This window comes from Nerophis lumbriciformis, linkage group LG09 (genome assembly GCF_033978685.3).
Source record: "Nerophis lumbriciformis linkage group LG09, RoL_Nlum_v2.1, whole genome shotgun sequence".
NCBI classification, from domain to species: domain Eukaryota; kingdom Metazoa; phylum Chordata; class Actinopteri; order Syngnathiformes; family Syngnathidae; genus Nerophis; species Nerophis lumbriciformis.
In genome coordinates, this window is record NC_084556.2 from 2,322,501 (window position 1) to 2,349,707 (window position 27,207).

Below are 27,207 nucleotides of genomic sequence, written 5' to 3' on the forward strand. Positions count from 1 at the left end.
TAGAATATTTTGAAAAACTTGATTTATTTCAGTAATTGCATTCAAAAGGTGTAACTTGTACATTATATTTATTCATTGCACACAGACTGATGCATTCAAATGTTTATTTCATTTAATTTTGATGATTTGAAGTGGCAACAAATGAAAATCCAAAATTCCGTGTGTCACAAAATTAGAATATTACTTAAGGCTAATACAAAAAAGGGATTTTTAGAAATGTTGGCCAACTGAAAAGTATGAAAATGAAAAATATGAGCATGTACAATACTCAATACTTGGTTGGAGCTCCTTTTGCCTCAATTAATGCGTTAATGCGGCGTGGCATGGAGTCGATGAGTTTCTGGCACTGCTCAGGTGTTATGAGAGCCCAGGTTGCTCTGATAGTGGCCTTCAACTCTTCTGCGTTTTTGGGTCTGGCATTCTGCATCTTCCTTTTCACAATACCCCACAGATTTTCTATGGGGCTAAGGTCAGGGGAGTTGGCGGGCCAATTTAGAACAGAAATACCATGGTCCGTAAACCAGGCACGGGTAGATTTTGCGCTGTGTGCAGGCGCCAAGTCCTGTTGGAACTTGAAATCTCCATCTCCATAGAGCAGGTCAGCAGCAGGAAGCATGAAGTGCTCTAAAACTTGCTGGTAGACGGCTGCGTTGACCCTGGATCTCAGGAAACAGAGTGGACCGACACCAGCAGATGACATGGCACCCCAAACCATCACCCAACCATGCAAATTTTGCATTTCCTTTGGAAATCGAGGTCCCAGAGTCTGGAGGAAGACAGGAGAGGCACAGGATCCACGTTGCCTGAAGTCTAGTGTAAAGTTTCCACCATCAGTGATGGTTTGGGGTGCCATGTCATCTGCTGGTGTCGGTCCACTCTGTTTCCTGAGATCCAGGGTCAACGCAGCCGTCTACCAGCAAGTTTTAGAGCACTTCATGCTTCCTGCTGCTGACCTGCTCTATGGAGATGGAGATTTCAAGTTCCAACAGGACTTGGCGCCTGCACACAGCGCAAAATCTACCCGTGCCTGGTTTACGGACCATGGTATTTCTGTTCTAAATTGGCCCGCCAACTCCCCTGACCTTAGCCCCATAGAAAATCTGTGGGGTATTGTGAAAAGGAAGATGCAGAATGCCAGACCCAAAAACGCAGAAGAGTTGAAGGCCACTATCAGAGCAACCTGGGCTCTCATAACACCTGAGCAGTGCCAGAAACTCATCGACTCCATGCCACGCCGCATTAACGCAGTAATTGAGGCAAAAGGAGCTCCAACCAAGTATTGAGTATTGTACATGCTCATATTTTTCATTTTCATACTTTTCAGTTGGCCAACATTTCTAAAAATCCCTTTTTTGTATTAGCCTTAAGTAATATTCTAATTTTGTGACACACGGAATTTTGGATTTTCATTTGTTGCCACTTCAAATCATCAAAATTAAATGAAATAAACATTTGAATGCATCAGTCTGTGTGCAATGAATAAATATAATGTACAAGTTACACCTTTTGAATGCAATTACTGAAATAAATCAAGTTTTTCCAAATATTCTAATTTACTGGCTTTTACCTGTAAATGATGTTGGATCGCTGGATGACAACGAGGTCGGCTTTTCAGGATGCGCTGTTTTTTTTGTTGTTTTTTTTTGTTTTTTTTTGGTGATTTTGCATAACTTGTTGCATAAGCACTTTTCTGGCAGGCACACTGTGTCGTTTCTGCTTTTACAGTACAGGCCGTTCCCTCATGTCGCTGGGGTTTGCAAAAACACAAAAACTATTGCTTTTTTTTTTTTTTTTTTTCATCTGCCATCTAAGAATCGGCTTCCTGTTTTCATTGTGTTGTCTCTTTCTGAAGGTGTCGTAACCGCTGAGCCCGTGCCAAGAACAAACGGAGCGCCCTGGCCTCTCTCTCTCACACACACACACACACACACACACACACACACACACACACACACACACACACACACACACACACACACACACACACACACATTAACACGACAAGCAGATGGTTGCTTGTGCGGGTGCGCGTACGTCCGATGTGTGATGCGTATGGCATGTACAGTACGACGAGCCAAAGCCGTAAAGTCGACGTGTACTCGCCTGTTCATGCTCACTGAGTGTAGGTGAACATGACGGCCTCAACACATCGCAATAAACGTGATCGGCTTGTGTATTTTACGCTAACAAAAGGCAAATTACCGTTTTTTTAATAACCGCCGATGGAATTTTCGGTTTCTGCGTCCTCTGCAGTGGACGTTTGTGTTTTGCATAACAGCGCTAGCGCTATTTTTTTTTCCCCCCGAAATGTGTAACCCTGTCAAAAGACAAACCACAAATGTCCACTGCAGAGGACATTGGTTCTGGGGAAGAATCGGTGTCAAACTGCGTCCAAAAAGGTATATGTCGCTCCGTATTAAAATGTACACGTTAATCAGTCCGTTTTTTATAACTCGTAAACCAAACAGTTATTTTACGTGAACAAGTACAGACAAGGTTTTGGATTAGTAATAGGCCCCCGACATCACTTCCGATATTTATTGTGCGCAGAACAAAGATTGCAGTTTTTGGGGGATTTCGTAAAAATTTGGTGTGGTATGAATAATATTTGTGATTATGGCGTGGCGCAAAAATTGTACCTCTGTCTTTGATTTTAAAGAAGTTATGAGGTAAAAAATGGTACATTGGTCTACTTGGTCCATTCGTAATGTAAGCAATACTCTTTCAGATGAATGAATCCAGCAGAAAAACAAGGCAAATTTACAAATTAATCGGTTGTGATTGAATCAAAAAAATTGTAACTGCCCCTTTTTGTATATACCTTTCCAAAAGGACACGCCCCCTTTTATATCAGGCTAGTTCTGCAATAAAATGTACGCGTTAATCAGTCCGTTTTTTTATAACTCGTAAAAGTCAACCAAACAGTTATTTTACGTGAACAAATACAGAAAAGGTTTTGGATTAGTAATAGGCCCCCGACATTACTTCCGACATTTATTGTGCGCAGAACAAAGGTTGCAGTTTTGGGGGGATTTCGTAAAAATTTGGTGTGGTAAGAATAATATTTGTGATTATGGCATGGCGCAAAAATTGTACCTCTGTCTTTGATTTTAAAGAAGTTATGAGGTAAAAAATGGTACATTGGTCTACTTGGTCCATTCGTAATGTAAGCAATACTCTTTCAGATGAATGAATCCAGCAGAAAAACAAGGCAAATTTACAAATTAATCGATTGTGATTGAATCAAAAAAAGTTGTAACTGCCCCTTTTTGTATATACCTTTCCGAAAGGACACGCCCCCTTTTATATCAGGCTAGTTCTGCAATAAAATGTACGCGTTAATCAGTCCGTTTTTTATAACTTGTAAAGATAAACCGAACAGTTATTTTACACAAACAAATACAGAAGATGCTTTGGATTTGTAATACGCCCCCGACACCACTTCCGACATTTTTTGTGCGCAGATCACATATCGCAGTTTTTCGGGGATTTCGTAAAAAATTGGTGTTGTAGTATTAGTATTTGTGATCTTGGCGTGGCCCAAAAATGGTATCTCTGTCTTTGATTTTAAAGAAGTTATGAGGTAAAAAATGGTACATTGGTCATTGGTCTACTTGGTCCATTCGTAATGTAAGCAATACTCTTTCAGATGAATGAATCCAGCAGAAAAACAAGGCAAATTTACAAATTAATCGGTTGTGATTGAATCAAAAAAAGTTGTAACTGCCCCTTTTTGTATATACCTTTCCAAAAGGACACGCCCCCTTTTATATCAGGCTAGTTCTGCAATAAAATGTACGCGTTAATCAGTCCGTTTTTTTATAACTCGTAAAAGTCAACCAAACAGTTATTTTACGTGAACAAATACAGAAAAGGTTTTGGATTAGTAATAGGCCCCCGACATTACTTCCGACATTTATTGTGCGCAGAACAAAGGTTGCAGTTTTGGGGGGATTTCGTAAAAATTTGGTGTGGTAAGAATAATATTTGTGATTATGGCGTGGCGCAAAAATTGTACCTCTGTCTTTGATTTTAAAGAAGTTATGAGGTAAAAAATGGTACATTGGTCATTGGTCTACTTGGTCCATTCGTAATGTAAGCAATACTCTTTCAGATGAATGAATCCAGCAGAAAAACAAGGCAAATTTACAAATTAATCGGTTGTGATTGAATCAAAAAAATTGTAACTGCCCCTTTTTGTATATACCTTTCCAAAAGGACACGCCCCCTTTTATATCAGGCTAGTTCTGCAATAAAATGTACGCGTTAATCAGTCCGTTTTTTTATAACTCGTAAAAGTCAACCAAACAGTTATTTTACGTGAACAAATACAGAAAAGGTTTTGGATTAGTAATAGGCCCCCGACATTACTTCCGACATTTATTGTGCGCAGAACAAAGGTTGCAGTTTTGGGGGGATTTCGTAAAAATTTGGTGTGGTAAGAATAATATTTGTGATTATGGCATGGCGCAAAAATTGTACCTCTGTCTTTGATTTTAAAGAAGTTATGAGGTAAAAAATGGTACATTGGTCTACTTGGTCCATTCGTAATGTAAGCAATACTCTTTCAGATGAATGAATCCAGCAGAAAAACAAGGCAAATTTACAAATTAATCGGTTGTGATTGAATCAAAAAAAGTTGTAACTGCCCCTTTTTGTATATACCTTTCCAAAAGGACACGCCCCCTTTTATATCAGGCTAGTTCTGCAATAAAATGTACGCGTTAATCAGTCCGTTTTTTTATAACTCGTAAAAGTCAACCAAACAGTTATTTTACGTGAACAAATACAGAAAAGGTTTTGGATTAGTAATAGGCCCCCGACATTACTTCCGACATTTATTGTGCGCAGAACAAAGGTTGCAGTTTTGGGGGGATTTCGTAAAAATTTGGTGTGGTAAGAATAATATTTGTGATTATGGCATGGCGCAAAAATTGTACCTCTGTCTTTGATTTTAAAGAAGTTATGAGGTAAAAAATGGTACATTGGTCTACTTGGTCCATTCGTAATGTAAGCAATACTCTTTCAGATGAATGAATCCAGCAGAAAAACAAGGCAAATTTACAAATTAATCGGTTGTGATTGAATCAAAAAAAGTTGTAACTGCCCCTTTTTGTATATACCTTTCCAAAAGGACACGCCCCCTTTTATATCAGGCTAGTTCTGCAATAAAATGTACGCGTTAATCAGTCCGTTTTTTTATAACTCGTAAAAGTCAACCAAACAGTTATTTTACGTGAACAAATACAGAAAAGGTTTTGGATTAGTAATAGGCCCCCGACATTACTTCCGACATTTATTGTGCGCAGAACAAAGGTTGCAGTTTTGGGGGGATTTCGTAAAAATTTGGTGTGGTAAGAATAATATTTGTGATTATGGCATGGCGCAAAAATTGTACCTCTGTCTTTGATTTTAAAGAAGTTATGAGGTAAAAAATGGTACATTGGTCTACTTGGTCCATTCGTAATGTAAGCAATACTCTTTCAGATGAATGAATCCAGCAGAAAAACAAGGCAAATTTACAAATTAATCGATTGTGATTGAATCAAAAAAAGTTGTAACTGCCCCTTTTTGTATATACCTTTCCGAAAGGACACGCCCCCTTTTATATCAGGCTAGTTCTGCAATAAAATGTACGCGTTAATCAGTCCGTTTTTTATAACTTGTAAAGATAAACCGAACAGTTATTTTACACAAACAAATACAGAAGATGCTTTGGATTTGTAATACGCCCCCGACACCACTTCCGACATTTTTTGTGCGCAGATCACATATCGCAGTTTTTCGGGGATTTCGTAAAAAATTGGTGTTATAGTATTAGTATTTGTGATCTTGGCGTGGCCCAAAAATGGTATCTCTGTCTTTGATTTTAAAGAAGTTATGAGGTAAAAAATGGTACATTGGTCATTGGTCTACTTGGTCCATTCGTAATGTAAGCAATACTCTTTCAGATGAATGAATCCAGCAGAAAAACAAGGCAAATTTACAAATTAATCGGTTGTGATTGAATCAAAAAAAGTTGTAACTGCCCCTTTTTGTATATACCTTTCCAAAAGGACACGCCCCCTTTTATATCAGGCTAGTTCTGCAATAAAATGTACGCGTTAATCAGTCCGTTTTTTTATAACTCGTAAAAGTCAACCAAACAGTTATTTTACGTGAACAAATACAGAAAAGGTTTTGGATTAGTAATAGGCCCCCGACATTACTTCCGACATTTATTGTGCGCAGAACAAAGGTTGCAGTTTTGGGGGGATTTCGTAAAAATTTGGTGTGGTAAGAATAATATTTGTGATTATGGCGTGGCGCAAAAATTGTACCTCTGTCTTTGATTTTAAAGAAGTTATGAGGTAAAAAATGGTACATTGGTCATTGGTCTACTTGGTCCATTCGTAATGTAAGCAATACTCTTTCAGATGAATGAATCCAGCAGAAAAACAAGGCAAATTTACAAATTAATCGGTTGTGATTGAATCAAAAAAATTGTAACTGCCCCTTTTTGTATATACCTTTCCAAAAGGACACGCCCCCTTTTATATCAGGCTAGTTCTGCAATAAAATGTACGCGTTAATCAGTCCGTTTTTTTATAACTCGTAAAAGTCAACCAAACAGTTATTTTACGTGAACAAATACAGAAAAGGTTTTGGATTAGTAATAGGCCCCCGACATTACTTCCGACATTTATTGTGCGCAGAACAAAGGTTGCAGTTTTGGGGGGATTTCGTAAAAATTTGGTGTGGTAAGAATAATATTTGTGATTATGGCATGGCGCAAAAATTGTACCTCTGTCTTTGATTTTAAAGAAGTTATGAGGTAAAAAATGGTACATTGGTCTACTTGGTCCATTCGTAATGTAAGCAATACTCTTTCAGATGAATGAATCCAGCAGAAAAACAAGGCAAATTTACAAATTAATCGATTGTGATTGAATCAAAAAAAGTTGTAACTGCCCCTTTTTGTATATACCTTTCCAAAAGAACACGCCCCCTTTTATATCAGGCTAGTTCTGCAATAAAATGTACGCGTTAATCAGTCCGTTTTTTATAACTTGTAAAGATAAACCGGACAGTTATTTTACACAAACAAATACAGAAGATGCTTTGGATTTGTAATACGCCCCCGACACCACTTCCGACATTTTTTGTGCGCAGATCACATATCGCAGTTTTTCGGGGATTTCGTAAAAAATTGGTGTTGTAGTATTAGTATTTGTGATCTTGGCGTGGCCCAAAAATGGTATCTCTGTCTTTGATTTTAAAGAAGTTATGAGGTAAAAAATGGTACATTGGTCATTGGTCTACTTGGTCCATTCGTAATGTAAGCAATACTCTTTCAGATGAATGAATCCAGCAGAAAAACAAGGCAAATTTACAAATTAATCGGTTGTGATTGAATCAAAAAAAATTGTAATTGCCCCTTTTTGTATATACCTTTCCAAAAGGACACGCCCCCTTTTATATCAGGCTAGTTCTGCAATAAAATGTACGCGTTAATCAGTCCGTTTTTTTATAACTTGTAAAGATAAACCGAACAGTTATTTTACATAAACAAATACAGAAGATGCTTTGGATTTGTAATAGGCCGCCGACACCACTTCCGACATTTTTTGTGCGCAGATCACATATCGCAGTTTTTGGGGGGATTTCGTAAAAATTTGGTGTTGTAGTATTAGTATTTGTGATCTTGGCGTGGCCCAAGAATGGTATCTCTGTCTTCGATTTTAAAGAAGTTATGACATAAAAAATGGTGCGTTGGTCATTGGTCTACTTGATTTATCGGTCCATTCAGACTTTAAACGCAACTCTTTCGGATGAATGAATTCAGCAGAAAAACAAGGCAAATTTACAGATTAATCGGTTGTCATTGAATCAAAAAAATGTGTAACTGCCCTTTCCAAAAGGACACACCCACATTTATATCAGGCTAGCTCCGCATTCAAATGTACACGTTAATCAGTCTATTTTTTTTAGAACTCGTAAAAATCAACCGAACAGTTATTTTACATAAAGAAATGCAGACGAGGCTGTGAATTTGTAATAGGCCCCCGACACTACTTCCGACGTTTTTTGTGCGCAGATCACATGTCGCAGTTTTTGGGGGATTTCGTAAAAATTTGGTGTGGTAGTATTAGTATTTGTGATCTTGGCGTGGCCCAAAAATGGTATCTCTGTCTTCGATTTTAAAGAAGTTATGACATAAAAAATGGTGCATTGGTCTACTTGATTTATCAGTCCATTCAGACATTAAACAATACTCTTTCAGATTAATGAATTCAGCAGAAAAACAAGGCATGTTTACAGATTGATTGATATATTTTTCTTTCAAATATGCAAAAAAACAAGAGCAAGCCTGATCCAATACAGTGCTATAGCCTTAACAGCCATTATAGCAGAATGAAAACAATGGAGAATAAAAAACAAAAACAAATGAGCATTGGATTTTTATTTTTATTTATTTTTATTATTTTTTTTATACATTTTTGATAAGGAGTGAGAAGAAGTTTACACGTAATTAATCGGTTGTCATTGAATCAAAAAAAAAGTAACTGCCCTTTCCGAAAGGACACGCCCACACTTATATCAGGCTAGCTCCGCATTCAAATGTATGCGTTAATCAGTCTATTTTTTTTAGAACTGGTAAAAATCAACCGAACAGTTATTTTACATAAAGAAATGCAGAAGATGCTTTGGATTTGTAATAGGCCCCCGAAACCACTTCCGATATTTTTTGTGCGCAGATCACATATCGCAGTTTTTCGGGGATTTCGTAAAAATTTGGTGTGGTAGTATTAGTATTTGGGATCTTGGCGTGGCCCAAAAATTGTATCTCTGTCTTCGATTTTAAAGAAGTTATGACATAAAACATGGTGCATTGGTCATTGGTCTACTAGATTTATCGGTCCATTCAGACATTAAACAATACTCTTTCAGATGAATGAATTCAGCAGAAAAACAAGGCAAATTTACAGATTAATCGGTTGTCATTGAATCAAAAACATTTGTAACTGCCCTTTCCAAAAGGACACGCCCACATTTATATCAGGCTAGCTCCGCATTCAAATGTACGCCAATAGAACCAGAGTTCTATTTTTTTTTTATAACTCGTAAAAATCAACCGAACAGTTATTTTACATAAACAAATACAGAAGAGACTTTGGATTTGTAGTAGGCCCCCCAACATCACTTCCGACATTTATTGTGCGCAGATCACATGTCGCAGTTTTTGGGGGATTTCGTAAAAATTTGGTGTGGTAGTATTAGTATTTGTGATCTTGGCGTGGCCCAAAAATTGTATCTCTGTCTTCGATTTTAAAGAAGTTATGACATAAAACATGGTGCATTGGTAATTGGTCTACTTGATTTATCGGTCCATTCATACTTTAAACACTCTTTCAGATGAATGAATCCAGCAGGGAAACAAAGCAAATTTACAGAATAATCGGTAAGCACTGAATTTTAAAAAATTAGGGCACAGGACCATGGACTGCAGTTTCATTTTTGTCTGATTCACGTTTCTACGTGGTGGTTACAGTATTTGGGATCTCAGCATGAGCCGAAAACGTTGGATGTATCTTCTGTTTTTAAGAAGTTATGACATTCTACCAGCTGCATAGTTTGCCAAGGTGTTGGGTTACATAAACAATCAACTTTTTTGGTGATTTTCACAGATGATCAAGAGATCGCAGATCAGTCGAAAACAGGGAAACATCAGATTCAACATTTTTGGTGCGCAGAACACGGTTTAATTTGCAGCATGGTAAAAATGAGCTAAAAAAGTTAGCTGTATATGGAGGCGTTGCTAAAGTTATGATATTATACATCGTGCGTGATTCACGTTGCTAGGTCACATGACAAAGTCAGCAGTTTTGACATTTCTAAGGTATTTTTAGATAAACCGGCCCACTGGAGAAACATTGCATTATATGAATTGCCGTATGCTGCAACATCCGATAATTTTTGTGCTCAGAACACAAGCCACAGTTTTTTCCGGATCACATTAAAATTTTGCGCGATGGCACCAGTGACTTGAGAACTCAACATGGGCCAAAAATGGTGTCGTTGTCTCCAGTTTTGTTGAAGTCGTGACCTGTTTTACATGCGAACGGGGTTAGCTGTAACACACGCTGACTGTCACACTCGTAATAGCTCTCCACCAGAGGGCGTTGTCTCTCAAATTGTGAGCCCAATTTACAGAATTGGGCTCATAGTTCACCTACAAAGTCTGTGCAGCTGTGATATAACTTGCATCAAGTTCAATAATAAATAAAATAACTTCCATCAAGTTCAATAATAAATAAAACAAAAGTGTTATAACTTGCATCAAGTTCAATAATAAATCAAAAAAAGTGTTATAACTTGCATCACGTTCAATAATAAATCAAAAAAAGGGTTATAACTTGCATCACGTTCAATAATAAATCAAAAAAACTGTTATAACTTGCATCAAGTTCAATAATAAATCATAAAAAAATTTATAACTTGCATCACGTTCAATAATAAATCAAAACAAGTGTTATAACTTGCATCAAGTTCAATAATAAATCAAATAACTTGCATCAAGTTCAATAATAAATCAAAAAAAGTTTTATAACTTGCATCAAGTTCAATAATAAAAAAAAAAGTGTTATAACTTGCATCAAGTTGAATAATAAATCAAATAAAAGTGTTATAACTTGCATCAAGTTCAATAATAAATCAAATAACTTGCATCAGGTTCAATAATAAATAAAACAAAAGTGTTAGAACTTGCATCAAGTTCAATAATAAATCAACAAAAGTGTTATAACTTGCATCAAGTTCAATAATAAATCAAAAAAAGTGTTATAACTTGCATTAAGTTCAATAATAAATAAAACAAAAGTGTTATAACTTGCATCAAGTTCAATAATAAATCAAAAAAAGTGTTATAACTTGCATCAAGTTCAATAATAAATCAAATAACTTGCATCTAGTTCAATAATAAATACAATAAAAGTGTTATAACTTGCATCAAGTTCAATAATAAATCAAAAAAAGTGTTATAACTTGCATCACGTTCAATAATAAATCAAAAAAAAGGGTTATAACTTGCATCACGTTCAATAATAAATCAAAAAAACTGTTATAACTTGCATCAAGTTCAATAATAAATCATAAAAAAATGTATAACTTGCATCACGTTCAATAATAAATCAAAACAAGTGTTATAACTTGCATCAAGTTCAATAATAAATCAAATAACTTGCATCAAGTTCAATAATAAATCAAAAAAAGTTTTATAACTTGCATCAAGTTCAATAATCAAAAAAAGTGTTATAACTTGCATCAAGTTCAATAATAAATCAAATAAAAGTGTTATAACTTGCATCAAGTTCAATAATAAATCAAATAACTTGCATCAAGTTCAATAATAAATAAAACAAAAGTGTTAGAACTTGCATCAAGTTCAATAATAAATCAACAAAAGTGTTATAACTTGCATCACGTTCAATAATAAATCAAAAAAAGGGTTATAACTTGCATCACGTTCAATAATAAATCAAAAAAACTGTTATAACTTGCATCAAGTTCAATAATAAATCATAAAAAAAATTATAACTTGCATCACGTTCAATAATAAATCAAAACTAGAGTAGACCGTTGAACTTGAAGGAAATTGTTGTGTTTTTTTATGTCAAATTGTAACTATTCAGCGCCTCAGTATTTGTCTTTGGGATTTTTCACAATGGGTTTATGGTTAAACGATTGTTACCGCTCTACGTGTAAAGGGAAAGCTATCGTAAAGAAAGCTAGCTAACTTGTTATTACAAAGCCTTGATGCCAGCAAGAAATTCAGTTTGCGATTAGTCGCCACTCGCCACATATCGACACGTATCGTTAACTCATGTGATTAATCACAAAAAACAATTAATGGGCACTGGCTTGAGTTATGTTCGTTGGCCACCAGATGGCGACAAAAAGGCAGCTATTTAACATACGCATTAATGTTTTGATAATAAAACTCGAGTAAAAAGTGTGACAATCCCGTTCTGCCTTACATAACTTTAACTTGACTTAACTTAACTTAACTTAACTTAACATAGGCCATTTTTTTTTACCAGTTTCGATGTTTCTGGGTGAAAAAGTTTAGGCGCCACATTTAATTGTCATGGCTTCATCTTGTAACGTTGAAGATGCACGGTTTGTGTCGTGTTTCCGTCACGCAGTGTAATAAACGTCCGCTGTCTCTCGTTTTTTTGTCCTGCAGCTGGCGACAAGGCCATCGTGTGTGACCAGTGCGGCGCCCAGTTCCAGACCGAGGAGTCCCTGGAGGCCCACCGGCAGATCCACACCGGTAGGAACCCACAACGAACACCACACTATAAGCGAGCGTGTGCATAGAGTCCACACGTTACTGACGCAGAGAGCCAATGCTAGGATCTTCTAGATCACTGGTGTCATACTCAAGGCCCGGGGGCCAAACCTGGCCCGCCACATCATTTTATGTGACCCGTAAAAGCTAGGAAATAACATGCGTTAATGAAGTACTTTATCTTTACTTAATGTTGTTGTTTTTTCATTTACACATAAAAATACAAGTACTGCATGCAATTGCTTATATATTAAACATTATCTAATAAAGCAACAAAATATTATATTTTCTTTCTTTCCAAAAAAAATTTTTTTAAACAAAAAATACTTAAAAAATCTGCTTGACTTATGTTTTGTACACTGTAAATATGACACTAGACTTTACAGTAAAATTCTGGCGACTGAGCTACCAGATTGTTTTTTTTTACCCTAGTGGCTCCATGGAGCATTTTTAAAAAATGATTGAAAATGGAAAAAGATGGGGGGGGGAAATATTGTTTTTGTTTTATGATGTTTTTTGTGTGAGGACAAACATGACACAAACCTTCCCAATTGTTAGAAATCCCACAGTTTAATATGTTTGTGTATATGCTTCACTGATGAGACTATATGATGAACATCGTTTTTTCCTACTAATTTCGGCGGTTCTTGAACTGTGACGCAACAGTTTGTTTACATGTAAAACCTTCCACTCCTTTGTCTCATTTTGTCCACCAAACGTTTTATGCTGTGCGTGAATGCACAAAGGTGCGCTTTGTTGATGTTATTGACTTGTTGGAGTGCTAATCAGGCATATTTGGTCAGTGCATGACTGCAAGCTAATCAATGCTAACATGCTATTAAGGCTAGCTGTATGTACATATTGCATCATTATGCCTCATTTGTAGCTATATTTGAGCTAATTTAATTTCCTTTACTGTTATCCTCTTTGTATATAATTTATATTTGCATGTCTCATGACATATTATCTGTATGTAATATTGGCTGCATTTTATATAGTTGTTCCAGACCACTGATGTCGCTTGTTGATGCAGTACAGCCTGAGGGATCGAAGGTCACGGGCTTAGCTGCTTACTGAATATGGGTTGAAAATGATTTGCAAATCATTGTATTCCGTTTATGTTTACATCTAACACAATTTCCCAACTCATATGGAAACGGGGTTTGTAGTAACATATTGGCTCTTAATTAGTCATTATTAAGTACCGTATTTTTCGGACTATAAGTCACAGTTTTTTTCATAGTTTGTGTGAAATTATTAACACATTACCGTAAAATATCAAATGATATTATTGATCTCATTCACGTAAGAGACTAGACGTATAAGATTTCATGGGATTTAGCGATTAGGAGTGACAGATTGTTTGGTAAACGTATAGCATGTTCTATATGTTATAGTTATTTGAATGACTCTTACCATAATATGTTACGTTAACATACCAGTTGGTTATTTATGCCTCATATAACGTACACTTATTCAGTCTGTTGTTCACTATTCTTTATTTATTTTAAATTGCCTTTCAAATGTCTATTCTTGGTGTTGGCTTTTATCAAATACATTTCCCCAAAAAATGCGACTTATACTCCAGTGCGACTTATATATGTTTTTTTCCTTCTTTATTATGCACTTATACTACGAAAAATACAGTACTTATTCATGCCTTATTCTGCATGGCCTTATTATACAACCAGTAAGCCATTAACTAAGAGTCTTCCCTCAATAACCTCAGAATTATTGCTTATTAGTAACCCTAACCCTTAGATGTTCCCCTAGTGTCCAAATAACTCTAAATAAAGTCTTTGTTACTTTGATAAGCAACTAATTAATGGTGAATATGTTCCCCATACTAAAGTGCTACCATATATACAGGTAAAAGCCAGTAAATTAGAATATTTTGAAAAACTTGATTTATTTCAGTAATTGCATTCAAAAGGTGTAACTTGTACATTATATTTATTCATTGCACACAGACTGATGCATTCAAATGTTTATTTCATTTAATTTTGATGATTTGAAGTGGCAACAAATGAAAATCCAAAATTCCGTGTGTCACAAAATTAGAATATTACTTAAGGCTAATACAAAAAAGGGATTTTTAGAAATGTTGGCCAACTGAAAAGTATGAAAATGAAAAATATGAGCATGTACAATACTCAATACTTGGTTGGAGCTCCTTTTGCCTCAATTACTGCGTTAATGCGGCGTGGCATGGAGTCGATGAGTTTCTGGCACTGCTCAGGTGTTATGAGAGCCCAGGTTGCTCTGATAGTGGCCTTCAACTCTTCTGCGTTTTTGGGTCTGGCATTCTGCATCTTCCTTTTCACAATACCCCACAGATTTTCTATGGGGCTAAGGTCAGGGGAGTTGGCGGGCCAATTTAGAACAGAAATACCATGGTCCGTAAACCAGGCACGGGTAGATTTTGCGCTGTGTGCAGGCGCCAAGTCCTGTTGGAACTTGAAATCTCCATCTCCATAGAGCAGGTCAGCAGCAGGAAGCATGAAGTGCTCTAAAACTTGCTGGTAGACGGCTGCGTTGACCCAGGATCTCAGGAAACAGAGTGGACCGACACCAGCAGATGACATGGCACCCCAAACCATCACTGATGGTGGAAACTTTACACTAGACTTCAGGCAATGTGGATCCTGTGCCTCTCCTGTCTTCCTCCAGACTCTGGGACCTCGATTTCCAAAGGAAATGCAAACCAAACCATGCCATGTCATCTGCTGGTGTCGGTCCACTCTGTTTCCTGAGATCGAGGGTCAACGCAGCCGTCTACCAGCAGGTTTTAGAGCACTTCATGCTTCCTGCTGCTGACCTGCTCTATGGAGATGGAGATTTCAAGTTCCAACAGGACTTGGCGCCTGCACACAGCGCAAAATCTACCCGTGCCTGGTTTACGGACCATGGTATTTCTGTTCTAAATTGGGCCGCCAACTCCCCTGACCTTAGCCCCATAGAAAATCTGTGGGGTATTGTGAAAAGGAAGATGCAGAATGCCAGACCCAAAAACGCAGAAGAGTTGAAGGCCACTATCAGAGCAACCTGGGCTCTCATAACACCTGAGCAGTGCCAGAAACTCATCGACTCCATGCCACGCCGCATTAACGCAGTAATTGAGGCAAAAGGAGCTCCAACCAAGTATTGAGTATTGTACATGCTCATATTTTTCATTTTCATACTTTTCAGTTGGCCAACATTTCTAAAAATCCCTTTTTTGTATTAGCCTTAAGTAATATTCTAATTTTGTGACACACGGAATTTTGGATTTTCATTTGTTGCCACTTCAAATCATCAAAATTAAATGAAATAAACATTTGAATGCATCAGTCTGTGTGCAATGAATAAATATAATGTACAAGTTACACCTTTTGAATGCAATTACTGAAATAAATCAAGTTTTTCAAAATATTCTAATTTACTGGCTTTTACCTGTATAATAATCAAATGCATAGGCAATTATATATTGTACATTAATTTATACATACATACATTTATATTCATATATTATTCACTTTTGCAACCTTAACGGCGTTGTGTCCCTCAATGAAAACAAGTTTGACACGCCCGTCCTAGATGATGATTGACGGCTCGATGGCGCCGCGCCGGATCAGCTCGCGCCGGTGCTAAATCGCCACGGACGCAACAGTAATCAACACAGTCGGCAGCACTTGGCAGGGGCCCGCGTTGTTTATCACCGTGCCCCCGCTACCGAGACGGGAAGACGCTTCTGGATGCCAGCGAGGAAATAGGGAGAGGAGTAAATCCTCCTTCGGCAGATGTGAGACGGAATGAGGTCTTTAATTTGGAGCGGAGGATTGTCTCCAATGTCCATCGCTGTTAAGTAGACGCTAATGTGTGTGTGTGTGTGTGTGTGTGTGTGTGTGTGCGCGTCATCTATACATCATGCGTCTCGACGCTCACTTTGCAGCCATCATTTGATATAACCAGGCCGAGAAAATGTTTATGGCGCAGTCTGCTCTACTATAGATACACTGCAAAAAGTCGGTGTTCAAAAACAAGAAAAAATTAAAGCTGCAAGCAGCGATGGACGGGACCGACTTTGACGGCACATAAAATCCAAACCAGAGCAGTAATTAAAACTCTTTGGTCAACTTTTAATCAGAAGGGTTCAATCTCTCTCCTGTGCTAATTTGAAGCCGACGCGACAAACGCGCTCAGAGGAGATAATGTTTGAAAAAAGTTGACCGGTTTTTACAAAACCTTTGTTTTGAAGGGGGAATTGCCAACTTCCTGTTGGTTTTTGCTGGGGGTTGTCAATATATGAAATGTAGGTCTAAGTGAGACCTACACAGAGGTTTTTGTTTCATGTCTCTAAGACATTCCTACTGGAAGTTACAAGCAGTTTTGTCCCGAGTTTTCTTCCTAGGAGCAGTTGTGTCTGTGTTTTCTTCCTTGAGGGCGCTAGAGCGCAATTTTGAGTTTTGGGGTTGTTGTTTTTTTATTAGATCTCAATTTTTGCCAGTCCTGATGTGTGTGTCCAGTTTGGTGAGTTTTGAAGCATGTTAAGGGGGTCAAATTACTGCTCAAAGAGGCAAAAGTGACTGTTTTTACAAAACTTTTGTTTTGAAGGGGGAATTGCCAACTTCTTGTTGATTTTTGCTGAAGGATTTCAGTGTATGAAAACTAGGTCTAAGTTAGACCTACATAGAGGTTTTTGTTTCATGTCTCTATGACGTTCCTACTGGAAGTTACAGGCAGTTTTGTCTGAGTTTTCTTCCTAGGGGGCGCTAGAGCGCAATTTTGAGTTTTGGGGTTGTTTTTTTTTTATTAGATTGCAATTTTTGCCAGTCCTGATGTGTGTCCAGTTTGGTGAGTTTTGAAGCATGTTAAGAGGGTGAAATTACAGCTCAAAGAGGCAAAAGTGACTGTTTTTACAAAACTTTTGTTTTGAAGGGGGAATTGCCAACTTCTTGTTGATTTTTGCTGAAGGATTTCAGTGTATGAAAACTAGGTCTAAGTTAGACCTACATAGAGGTTTTTGTTTCATGTCTCTATGACGTTCCTACTGGAAGTTACAGGCAGTTTTGTCTGAGTTTTCTTCCTAGGGGGCGCTAGAGCGCAATTTTGAGTTTTGGGGTTGGTTTTTTTTTTTATTAGATTGCAATTTTTGCCAGTCCTGATGTGTGTCCAGTTTGGTGAGTTTTGAAGCATGTTAAGAGGGTGAAATTACAGCTCAAAGAGGCAAAAGTGACTGTTTTTACAAAACTTTTGTTTTGAAGGGGGAATTGCCAACTTCCTGTTGATTTTTGCTGAAGGATATCAGTGTATGAAATCTAGGTCTAAGTCAGACCTACATAGAGGTTTTTGTTTCATGTCTCTACGACGTTCTTACTGGAAGTTACAGGCAGTTTTGTCTTGGGTTTTCTTCTTAGGAGCAGTTGTGTCTGAGTTTTCTTCCTAGGGGGCGCTAGAGCGCAATTTTGAGTTTTGGGGTTGGTTTTTTTTTTTATTAGATTGCAATTTTTGCCAGTCCTGATGTGTGTCCAGTTTGATGAGTTTTGAAGCATGTTAAGAGGGTGAAATTACAGCTCAAAGAGGCAAAAGTGACTGTTTTTACAAAACTTTTGTTTTGAAGGGGGAATTGCCAACTTCCTGTTGATTTTTGCTGAAGGATATCAGTGTATGAAATCTAGGTCTAAGTCAGACCTACATAGAGGTTTTTGTTTCATGTCTCTACGACGTTCTTACTGGAAGTTACAGGCAGTTTTGTCTTGAGTTTTCTTCTTAGGAGCAGTTGTGTCTGTGTTTTCTTCCTAGGGGGCGCTAGAGCGCAATTTTGAGTTTTGGGGTTAGGTTTTTTTATTAGATTGCAATTTTTGCCAGTCCTGATGTGTGTGTCCAATTTGGTGAGTTTTGAAGCATGTTAAAGGGGTCAAATTACAGCTCAAAGAGGCAAAAGTGACAGTTTTTACTAAATTGTTGTTTTGAAGGGGGAATTGCCAACTTCCTGTTGATTTTTGCTAAAAGATGTCAATGTATGAAATCTAGGTCTAAGACATTCCTACTGGAAGTTCCAGGCAGTTTTGTCTGGTTTTTTTTCCTAGGGGGCGCTAGAGCGCAATTGTGTGTTTTGGGGTTTGGTTTTTTGATTAGATGGCAATTTCCGCCAGTCCGGATATGTGTGTCAAATATGGTGAGTTTTGGAGCATGTTAAAGGGGGTCAAATTACAGCTCATAGAGGCGGCGGAATAATAATAATAAAACCTTACAATTACAATAGGGTCCTCTGTCCCAAAGGGACATTGCAGTCCCTAAAAATACAAAAATTAGGGGTATTTTACTTGAACTATGCAAAATTATCTGCCAATAGAACAAGAAAATTTGGCTTGTCAAGACTTTCCAAAAAAAATTAGCTAACCTCAATGAACCCAAAAATACCTTAAAATAAGTATATTCTCACTAATAACAAGTGCACTTTTCTTGGTAGAAAAATTAAAAAAAAATTAGACCTTTGTGCTCAATATGTTGAAAAATATTCTTAAATAAGTAAATGCTAGTGCCATTATCTTGACATCATGTATTTTTATTTTTTTTTCATGCTTGAAGTAAGAAATTATTACTTTAAAAAAGTAGTTTTATACTTGTGAGTGTTGATGACACATCAGTTGATATTCTAGTTTCAAGCATGTTTTACTCAATATAGGTCATCAAATCTCATCAACAAGTTGTAATATCTTACTGACATCATTTAGGACCAAAACACTTAAAACAAGTAAAACACTAACATAAAATCTGCTTAGTGAGAAGAATTATCTTATCAGACAGAAAATAAGCAAATATCACCTTTATTTGAGATATTTCATCTTACTTAGATTTCACTTTTTGCAGTGTGCCTGGCAATAATAATAATAATTAAAGCTGCAAGCAGTGTTGGTCGGACCCGCGTATTTGGCAGGTGCTAGTCCTAAGTGTCCCAATACTTTTGTCCAGTTTTAGTCATAAGTGTCCCAATACTTTTGTCAAGTTGTAGTCCTAAGTGTCACAATACTTTTATCCAGTGTAGGTGTCCCAATACTTTTGTCCAGTGGTATTCCTAAGTGTCCCAATACTTTTGTCCAGTTTTGGTCATAAGTGTCCCAATACTTTTGTCCAGTGGTAGTCATAAGTGTCCCAATACTTTTGTCAAGTTGTAGTCCCAAGTGTCCCAATACTTTTGTCCAGTTTTCGTGCTATGTGTCCCAATACTTTTGTCCAGTGGTAGTCATAAGTGTCCCAATACTTTTGTCTACTTTTAGTCCGAATTGTCCCAATACTTTTGTTTAGTGTACCTACCTTGTCTGCATTGTGTGGGAACGCTGGTGCTTCCTGCTTTTAAGCAGCCATCTTGAAAAAACAGCAGCATCAGCGCAGAGGTTCTTTGAAGGGTCATAAAATCAAAACCGGAGCAGGTATCAAAACTCTTTCGCCAACTTTTAATCAGAAGGGTTCAATCTCTCTCCTGTGTTAGTTTGAAGCCGAAACAACAAACGCGCTCAGAGGAGATAATGTTTGAAGAAAGGTGACCGGTTTTTACAAAAATTTTGTTTTGAAGGGGGAATAGCAAACTTCCTGTTGATTTTTGCTGGGGTTTGTCAATTTATGAAATGTAGGTCTAAGTTAGACCTACATAGAGGTTTTTGTTTTATGTCTCTCCGACCTTCCTAGTGGGAGTTACAGGCAGTTTTGTCATTTTTTTCTTCCGAGGAGCAGTTTTTTCTGCGTTTTATTTGATTTGGGGTTAGGTTTTTTTTATAAGATCGCAATTTTTGACAGTCCTGATGTGTGCGTTCAGTTTGGTGAGTTTTGAAGCGTGTTAAGGGGGTCAAATTACAGCTCAAAGAGGCAAAAGTTACTGTTTTTAGTACTTTTTGGTCTTGAAGGGGGAATTGCCAACTTCCTGTTGATTTTAGCCCGACAATGTACTATTATGAAATGTAGGTCTAAGTCAGACCTACATAGAGGTTTTTGTTTCATGTCTCTCCGACCTTCCTAGTGGGAGTTACAGGCAGTCTAGGTTTTTTTTCCCTAGGGGGCGCTAGAGCGTAATTTTGAGTTTTGTGGTTCGTTTTAAAAAAAAAAAAAAAAGGCAATTTTCGCAGGTCCTGATGTGTGGGTCAAATATGGTGAGTTTTGAAGCATGTTAAGTGGGTCAAATTACAGTTTGTTGTGGCGGCGGAAGAATAAAGAATAATAAAACGAACGAATAACAATAGGTCCTTATGTCCCATTGCATAATGGGAGTCCTTTTGCAATGGGCCATTGCGGGCCCTAATTAAAGCTGCAAGCAGCGTTGGTCGGACCCGCGTATTTGGCAGGTGCTAGTCCTAAGTGTCCCAATACTTTTGTCCAGTTTTAGTCCTAAGTGTCCCAATACTTTTGTCAAGTTGTAGTCCTAAGTGTCACAATACTTTTATCCAGTGTAGGTGTCCCAATACTTTTGTCCAGTGGTATTCCTAAGTGTCCCAATACTTTTGTCCAGTTTTGGTCATAAGTGTCCCAATACTTTTGTCCAGTGGTAGTCATAAGTGTCCCAATACTTTTGTCAAGTTGTAGTCCCAAGTGTCCCAATACTTTTGTCCAGTTTTCGTGCTATGTGTCCCAATACTTTTGTCCAGTGGTAGTCATAAGTGTCCCAATACTTTTGTCTACTTTTAGTCCGAATTGTCCCAATACTTTAGTTTAGTGTACCTACCTTGTCTGCATTGTGTGGGAACGCTGGTGCTTCCTGCTTTTAAGCAGCCATCTTGAAAAAACAGCAGCATCAGCGCAGAGGTTCATTGAAGGGTCATAAAATCAAAACCGGAGCAGGTATCAAAACTCTTTCGCCAACTTTTAATCAGAAGGGTTCAATCTCTCTCCTGTGTTAGTTTGAAGCCGAAACAACAAACGCGCTCAGAGGAGATAATGTTTGAAGAAAGGTGACCGGTTTTTACAAAAATTGTGTTTTGAAGGGGGAATAGCAAACTTCCTGTTGATTTTTGCTGGGGGTTGTCAATTTATGAAATGTAGGTCTAAGTTAGACCTACATAGAAGTTTTTGTTTTATGTCTCTCCGACCTTCCCAGTGGGAGTTACAGGCAGTTTTGTCATTTTTTTTCTTCAGAGGAGCAGTTTTTTCTGCGTTTTATTCAAAAATTGCGCTAGAGCGCAATTTTGAGAGTTGGGGTTAGGTTTTTTTATAAGATCGCAATTTTTGACAGTCCTGATGTGTGCGTTCAGTTTGGTGAGTTTTGAAGCGTGTTAAGGGGGTCAAATTACAGCTCAAAGAGGCAAAAGTTACTGTTTTTAGTACTTTTTTGTCTTGAAGGGGGAATTGCCAACTTCCTGTTGATTTTAGCCGGACAATGTACTATTATGAAATGTAGGTCTAAGTCAGACCTACATAGAGGTTTTTGTTTCATGTCTCTCCGACCTTCCTAGTGGGAGTTACAGGCAGTCTAGGTTTTTCTTTCCCCTAGGGGGCGCTAGAGCGTAATTTTGAGTTTTGTGGTTCGTTTTTTAAAAAAAAAAGGCAATTTTCGCAGGTCATGTGTGGGTCAAATATGGTGAGTTTTGAAGCATGTTAAGTGGGTCTAATTACAGTTTAATGTGGCGGCGGAAGAATAAAGAATAAAAGTTAAAGTTAAAGTAGCAATGATTGTCACACACACACTAGGTGTGGCGAAATTATTCTCTGCATTTGACCCATCACCCTTGATCACCCCCTGGGAGGTGAGGGGAGCAGTGGGCAGCAGCGGTGGCCGCGCCCGGGAATCATTTTGGTGATTTAACCCCCAATTCCAACCCTTGATGCTGAGTGCCAAGCAGGGAGGTAATGGGTCCCATTTTTATAGTCTTTGGTATGACTCGGCCGGGGTTTGAACCCACAACCTACCGATCTCAGGGCGGACACTCTAACCACTAGGCCTAAAGAATAAAACCTTACAAATACAATAGGTCCTTATGTCCCATTGCATAAGGACTTTGGGAGTCCTTCTACAATGGGCCATGCGGGCCCTAATAAACATTTGGAAAGGCGTAGTTTGAGGTTGTTGCTGGTAAATCCCTGCTCATGATAACTTGTGTCTGTGAGCACCAGCGAACACGTTCACCGTCACGTCTGCTATTTTTCCAAAACAAAGTCGTCTTGGAGCGAGCGGCTGAAAAGTAATTCCATCCGCTGCCATAAAACCAAACCGGAGCGACTCCCCTCGCCGTGAACTCTTTGCTTATGTAACGCCGGCTAAACCCCGCCCCCTTTCTTCCTGTCTCGGTGCTGGTCCGAGTCCCAACAATGTCCACATTCAGGCCAGGAACACTATTGGTTTTCTGTGCTTATTGGTCGTCCATAAAGGTGTCACGGCGAGCACGGCGGTATTTACGGCGTGTACAGTAAGCCAGCGGGTCAGGAGCGGCGTGGAGGACGTCTTGGCCGCCGTCCCAACTATTGGCTCACGCCCCCCGATGACAGGATTTGCCCTCGCCGCTCGCCACGTTGAATGGGAGCTTTTGTGGCCCGTCAGCTGCGGCCGGAGTCAACCCGCCTCCTCCAAAGCCACGGGATGGTTGGAGGCAGCATTCCTCAAGTTGTCGTCATTCCCCACCAAAACAACTTTTGTTTTGTCTTTCAAAACCCATAGGGTTCTTGCTTGGTATAGGACCCATGAGTTGTGACTGCTAAAGTGCTAACAGAGAATGCAGCCTTATTTTGTTTTTGACAACCTCAGCCATCATTACTCAATCTCGTATTTTTCAAAACCAATAGGGTTCTTGATTTGTTTACAATAGCACAATCTCTGATGGATATGTTGTGATTGCTAAAGTGCTAACAGAGAATGCAGCCTTATTTTGTTTTTTGACAACCTCAGCCATCATTACTCAATTTTGTATTTTTCAAAACCAATAAGGTTCTTGATTTGTTTACAATAGCACAATATCTGATCGATATGTTGTGACTGCTAAAGTGCTAACAGAGAATGTAGCCTTATTTCATTTTTGACAGCCTCAATTTTGTATTTTTCAAAACCAATAGGGTTCTTGATTTGTTTATAATAGCACAATATCTGATCGATATGTTGTGACTGCTAAAGTGCTAACAGAGAATGTAGCCTTATTTCATTTTTGACAGCCTCAATTTTGTATTTTTCAAAACCAATAGGGTTCTTGATTTGTTTATAATAGCACAATATCTGATCGATATGTTGTGACTGCTAAAGTGCTAACAGAGAATGTAGCCTTATTTTGTATTTGACAGCCTCAATTTTGTATTCAAAACCAATAGGATTCTTGATTTGTTTATAATAGCACAATCTCTGATAGATATGTTGTGACTGCTAAAGTGCTAACAGAGAATGTAGCCTCATTTCACTTTTGAGAGCCTTAATTTAGTATTTTTCTAAATCAATAGGGTTCTTGATTTGTTTATGATAGCAGAAAATCTGATATGATGTGACTGCTAAAGTGCTAACAGAGAATGTAGCCTTATTTCGTTTTTGACAGCCTCAATTTGGTATTTTTCAAAACCAATAGGGTTCTTGATTTGTTTACAATAGCACAATATCTGATAGATATGTTGTGACTGCTAAAGTGCTAACAGAGAATGTAGCCTTATTTCATTTTTGACAGCCTTAATTTAGTATTTTTCAAAATCAATAGGGTTCTTGATTTGTTTATAATAGCAGAATATCTGATAGATATTTTGTGACTGCTAAAGTGCTAGCAAAGAATGCAGCCTTATTTTGTTTTTGACAACCTCAGCCATCATTACTCAATCTTGTATTTTTCAAAACCAATAGGGTTCTTGATTTGTTTGCAATAGCACAATCTCTGATAGAAATGTTGTGACTGCTAAAGTGCTAGCAGAGAATGTCGCCTTATTTCATTTTTGACAGCCTCAGCTGACATTACTCTAACCTGTATTTTTCAAAACCAATAGGGTTCTTAAATGTTTTACAATAACACAATGGCTGATAGATCTGTTTTGACTGCTAAAGTGCTAACAGAGAATGTCGCCTTATTTCGTTTTTTGACAGCCTCAATTTGGTATTATTCAAAACCAATAGGTTTCTTTACGTATATTTTTTTACTATAGCACAATCTCTGATGGATATGTTGTGACTGCTAAAGTGCTAACAGAGAATGTAGCCTTATTTCGTTTTTTGACAGCCTCAATTTGGTATTTTTCAAAACCAATAGGGTTCTTGGTTTGTTTACAATAGCACAATCTCTGATGGATATGTTGTGACTGCTAAAGTGCTAACAGAGAATGTAGCCTTATTTCGGTTTTTTGACAGCCTTAATTTTGTATTTTTCAAAATCAATAGGGTTCTTGATTTGTTTATAATAGCAGAATATCTGATAGATATTTTGTGACTGCTAAAGTGCTAGCAAAGAATGCAGCCTTATTTTGTTTTTGACAGCCTCAGCCATCATTACTCAATTTTGTATTTTTCAAAACCAATACGCTTCTTGATTTGTTTATAATAGCACAATCTCTGATAGATATGTTGTGACTGCTAAAGAGCTAACAGAGAATGTAGCCGTATTTCATTTTTGACAACCTCAGCTGACATTACTCTAACCTGTATTTTTCAAAACCAATAGGGTTCTTAAATGTTTTACAATAACACAATGGCTGATAGATCTGTTGTGACTGCTAAAGTGTGAACAGAGAATGTCGCCTTATTTCGTTTTTTGACAGCCTCAATTTGGTATTTTTCAAAACCAATAGGGTTCTTGGTTTGTTTACAATAGCACAATCTCTGATGGATATGTTGTGACTGCTAAAGTGCTAACAGAGAATGTAGCCTTATTTCGGTTTTTTGACAGCCTTAATTTTGTATTTTTCAAAATCAATAGGGTTCTTGATTTGTTTATAATAGCAGAATATCTGATAGATATTTTGTGACTGCTAAAGTGCTAGCAAAGAATGCAGCCTTATTTTGTTTTTGACAGCCTCAGCCATCATTACTCAATTTTGTATTTTTCAAAACCAATACGCTTCTTGATTTGTTTATAATAGCACAATCTCTGATAGATATGTTGTGACTGCTAAAGAGCTAACAGAGAATGTAGCCGTATTTCATTTTTGACAACCTCAGCTGACATTACTCTAACCTGTATTTTTCAAAACCAATAGGGTTCTTAAATGTTTTACAATAACACAATAGCTGATAGATCTGTTGTGACTGCTAAAGTGTGAACAGAGAATGTCGCCTTATTTCGTTTTTTGACAGCCTCAATTTGGTATTTTTCAAAACCAATAGGTTTCTTTATATATGTTGGAGGCAGCATTCCTCAAGTTGTCGTCATTCCCCACCAAAACAACTTTTGTTTTGTCTTTCAAAACCCATAGGGTTCTTGCTTGGTATAGGACCCATGAGTTGTGACTGCTAAAGTGCTAACAGAGAATGCAGCCTTATTTTGTTTTTTGACAACCTCAGCCATCATTACTCAATTTTGTATTTTTCAAAACCAATAGGGTTCTTGATTTGTTTACAATAGCACAATATCTGATCGATATGTTGTGATTGCTAAAGTGCTAACAGAGAATGTAGCCTCATTTCATTTTTGAGAGCCTTAATTTAGTATTTTTCAAAATCAATAGGGTTCTTGATTTGTTTATAATAGCACAATATCTGATAGATATGTTGTGACTGCTAAAGTGCTAACAGAGAATGTAGCCTTATTTCGTTTTTGACAGCCTCAATTTTGTATTCAAAACCAATAGGATTCTTGATTTGTTTATAATAGCACACTCTCTGATAGATATGTTGTGATTGCTAAAGTGCTAACAGAGAATGTAGCCTCATTTCATTTTTGAGAGCCTTAATTTAGTATTTTTCTAAATCAATAGGGTTCTTGATTTGTTTATAATAGCACACTCTCTGATAGATATGTTGTGATTGCTAAAGAGCTAACAGAGAATGTAGCCTCATTTCATTTTTGAGAGCCTTAATTTAGTATTTTTCTAAATCAATAGGGTTCTTGATTTGTTTATAATAGCAGAATATCTGATAATGTTGTGACTGCTAAAGAGCTAACAGAGAATGTAGCCTCATTTCATTTTTGACAGCCTTCATTTTGTATTTTTCAAAACCAATAGGGTTCTTGATTTGTTTATAATAGCACAATATCTGATAGATATGTTGTGACTGCTAAAGTGCTAACAAAGAATGCAGCCTTATTTCGTTTTTGACAGCCTCAATTTTGTATTTTTCAAAACCAATAGGGTTCTTGATTTGTTTACAATAGCACCATCTCTGATATATATGTTGTGACTGCTAAAGAGCTAACAGAGAATGTAGCCTTATTTCATTTTTGACAGCCTTAATTTAGTATTTTTCAAAATCAATAGGGTTCTTGATTTGTTTATAATAGCAGAATATCTGATAGATATGTTGTGACTGCTAAAGTGCTAGCAAAGAATGCAGCCTTATTTTGTTTTTGACAACCTCAGCCATCATTACTCAATTTTGTATTTTTCAAAACCAATACGCTTCTTGATTTGTTTATAATAGCACAATCTCTGATAGATATGTTGCTAAAGTGCTAACAGAGAATGTAGCCGTATTTCATTTTTGACAACCTCAGCTGACATTACTCTAACCTGTATTTTTCAAAACCAATAGGGTTCTTAAATGTTTTACAATAACACAATAGCTGATAGATCTGTTTTGACTGCTAAAGTGCTAACAGAGAATGTAGCCTTATTTCGTTTTTTGACAGCCTCAATTTGGTATTTTTCAAAACCAATAGGGTTCTTGATTTGTTTACAATAGCACAATCTCTGATAGATATGTTGTGACTGCTAAAGTGCTAACAGAGAATGTAGCCTTATTTCGGTTTTTGGACAGCCTTAATTTTGTATTTTTCAAAACCAATAGGGTTCTTGAT

At 37.3% G+C, this 27,207-nt stretch overlaps 1 protein-coding gene across 3 annotated transcripts in view; it reads left to right on the forward strand.

The window, feature by feature from the left end:
• Window positions 1-27,207, forward strand: part of zbtb16a (zinc finger and BTB domain containing 16a) — a 485,240-nt gene that overhangs the window by 262,111 nt on the left and 195,922 nt on the right. For all 3 annotated transcript variants that reach the window (XM_061962821.2, XM_061962820.2, XM_061962822.2), the window contains exon 4: window positions 12,227-12,313. In XM_061962821.2, coding sequence (XP_061818805.2) covers window positions 12,227-12,313 — 87 coding nt within the window. The remainder of the gene's footprint in view (window positions 1-12,226; window positions 12,314-27,207) is intronic.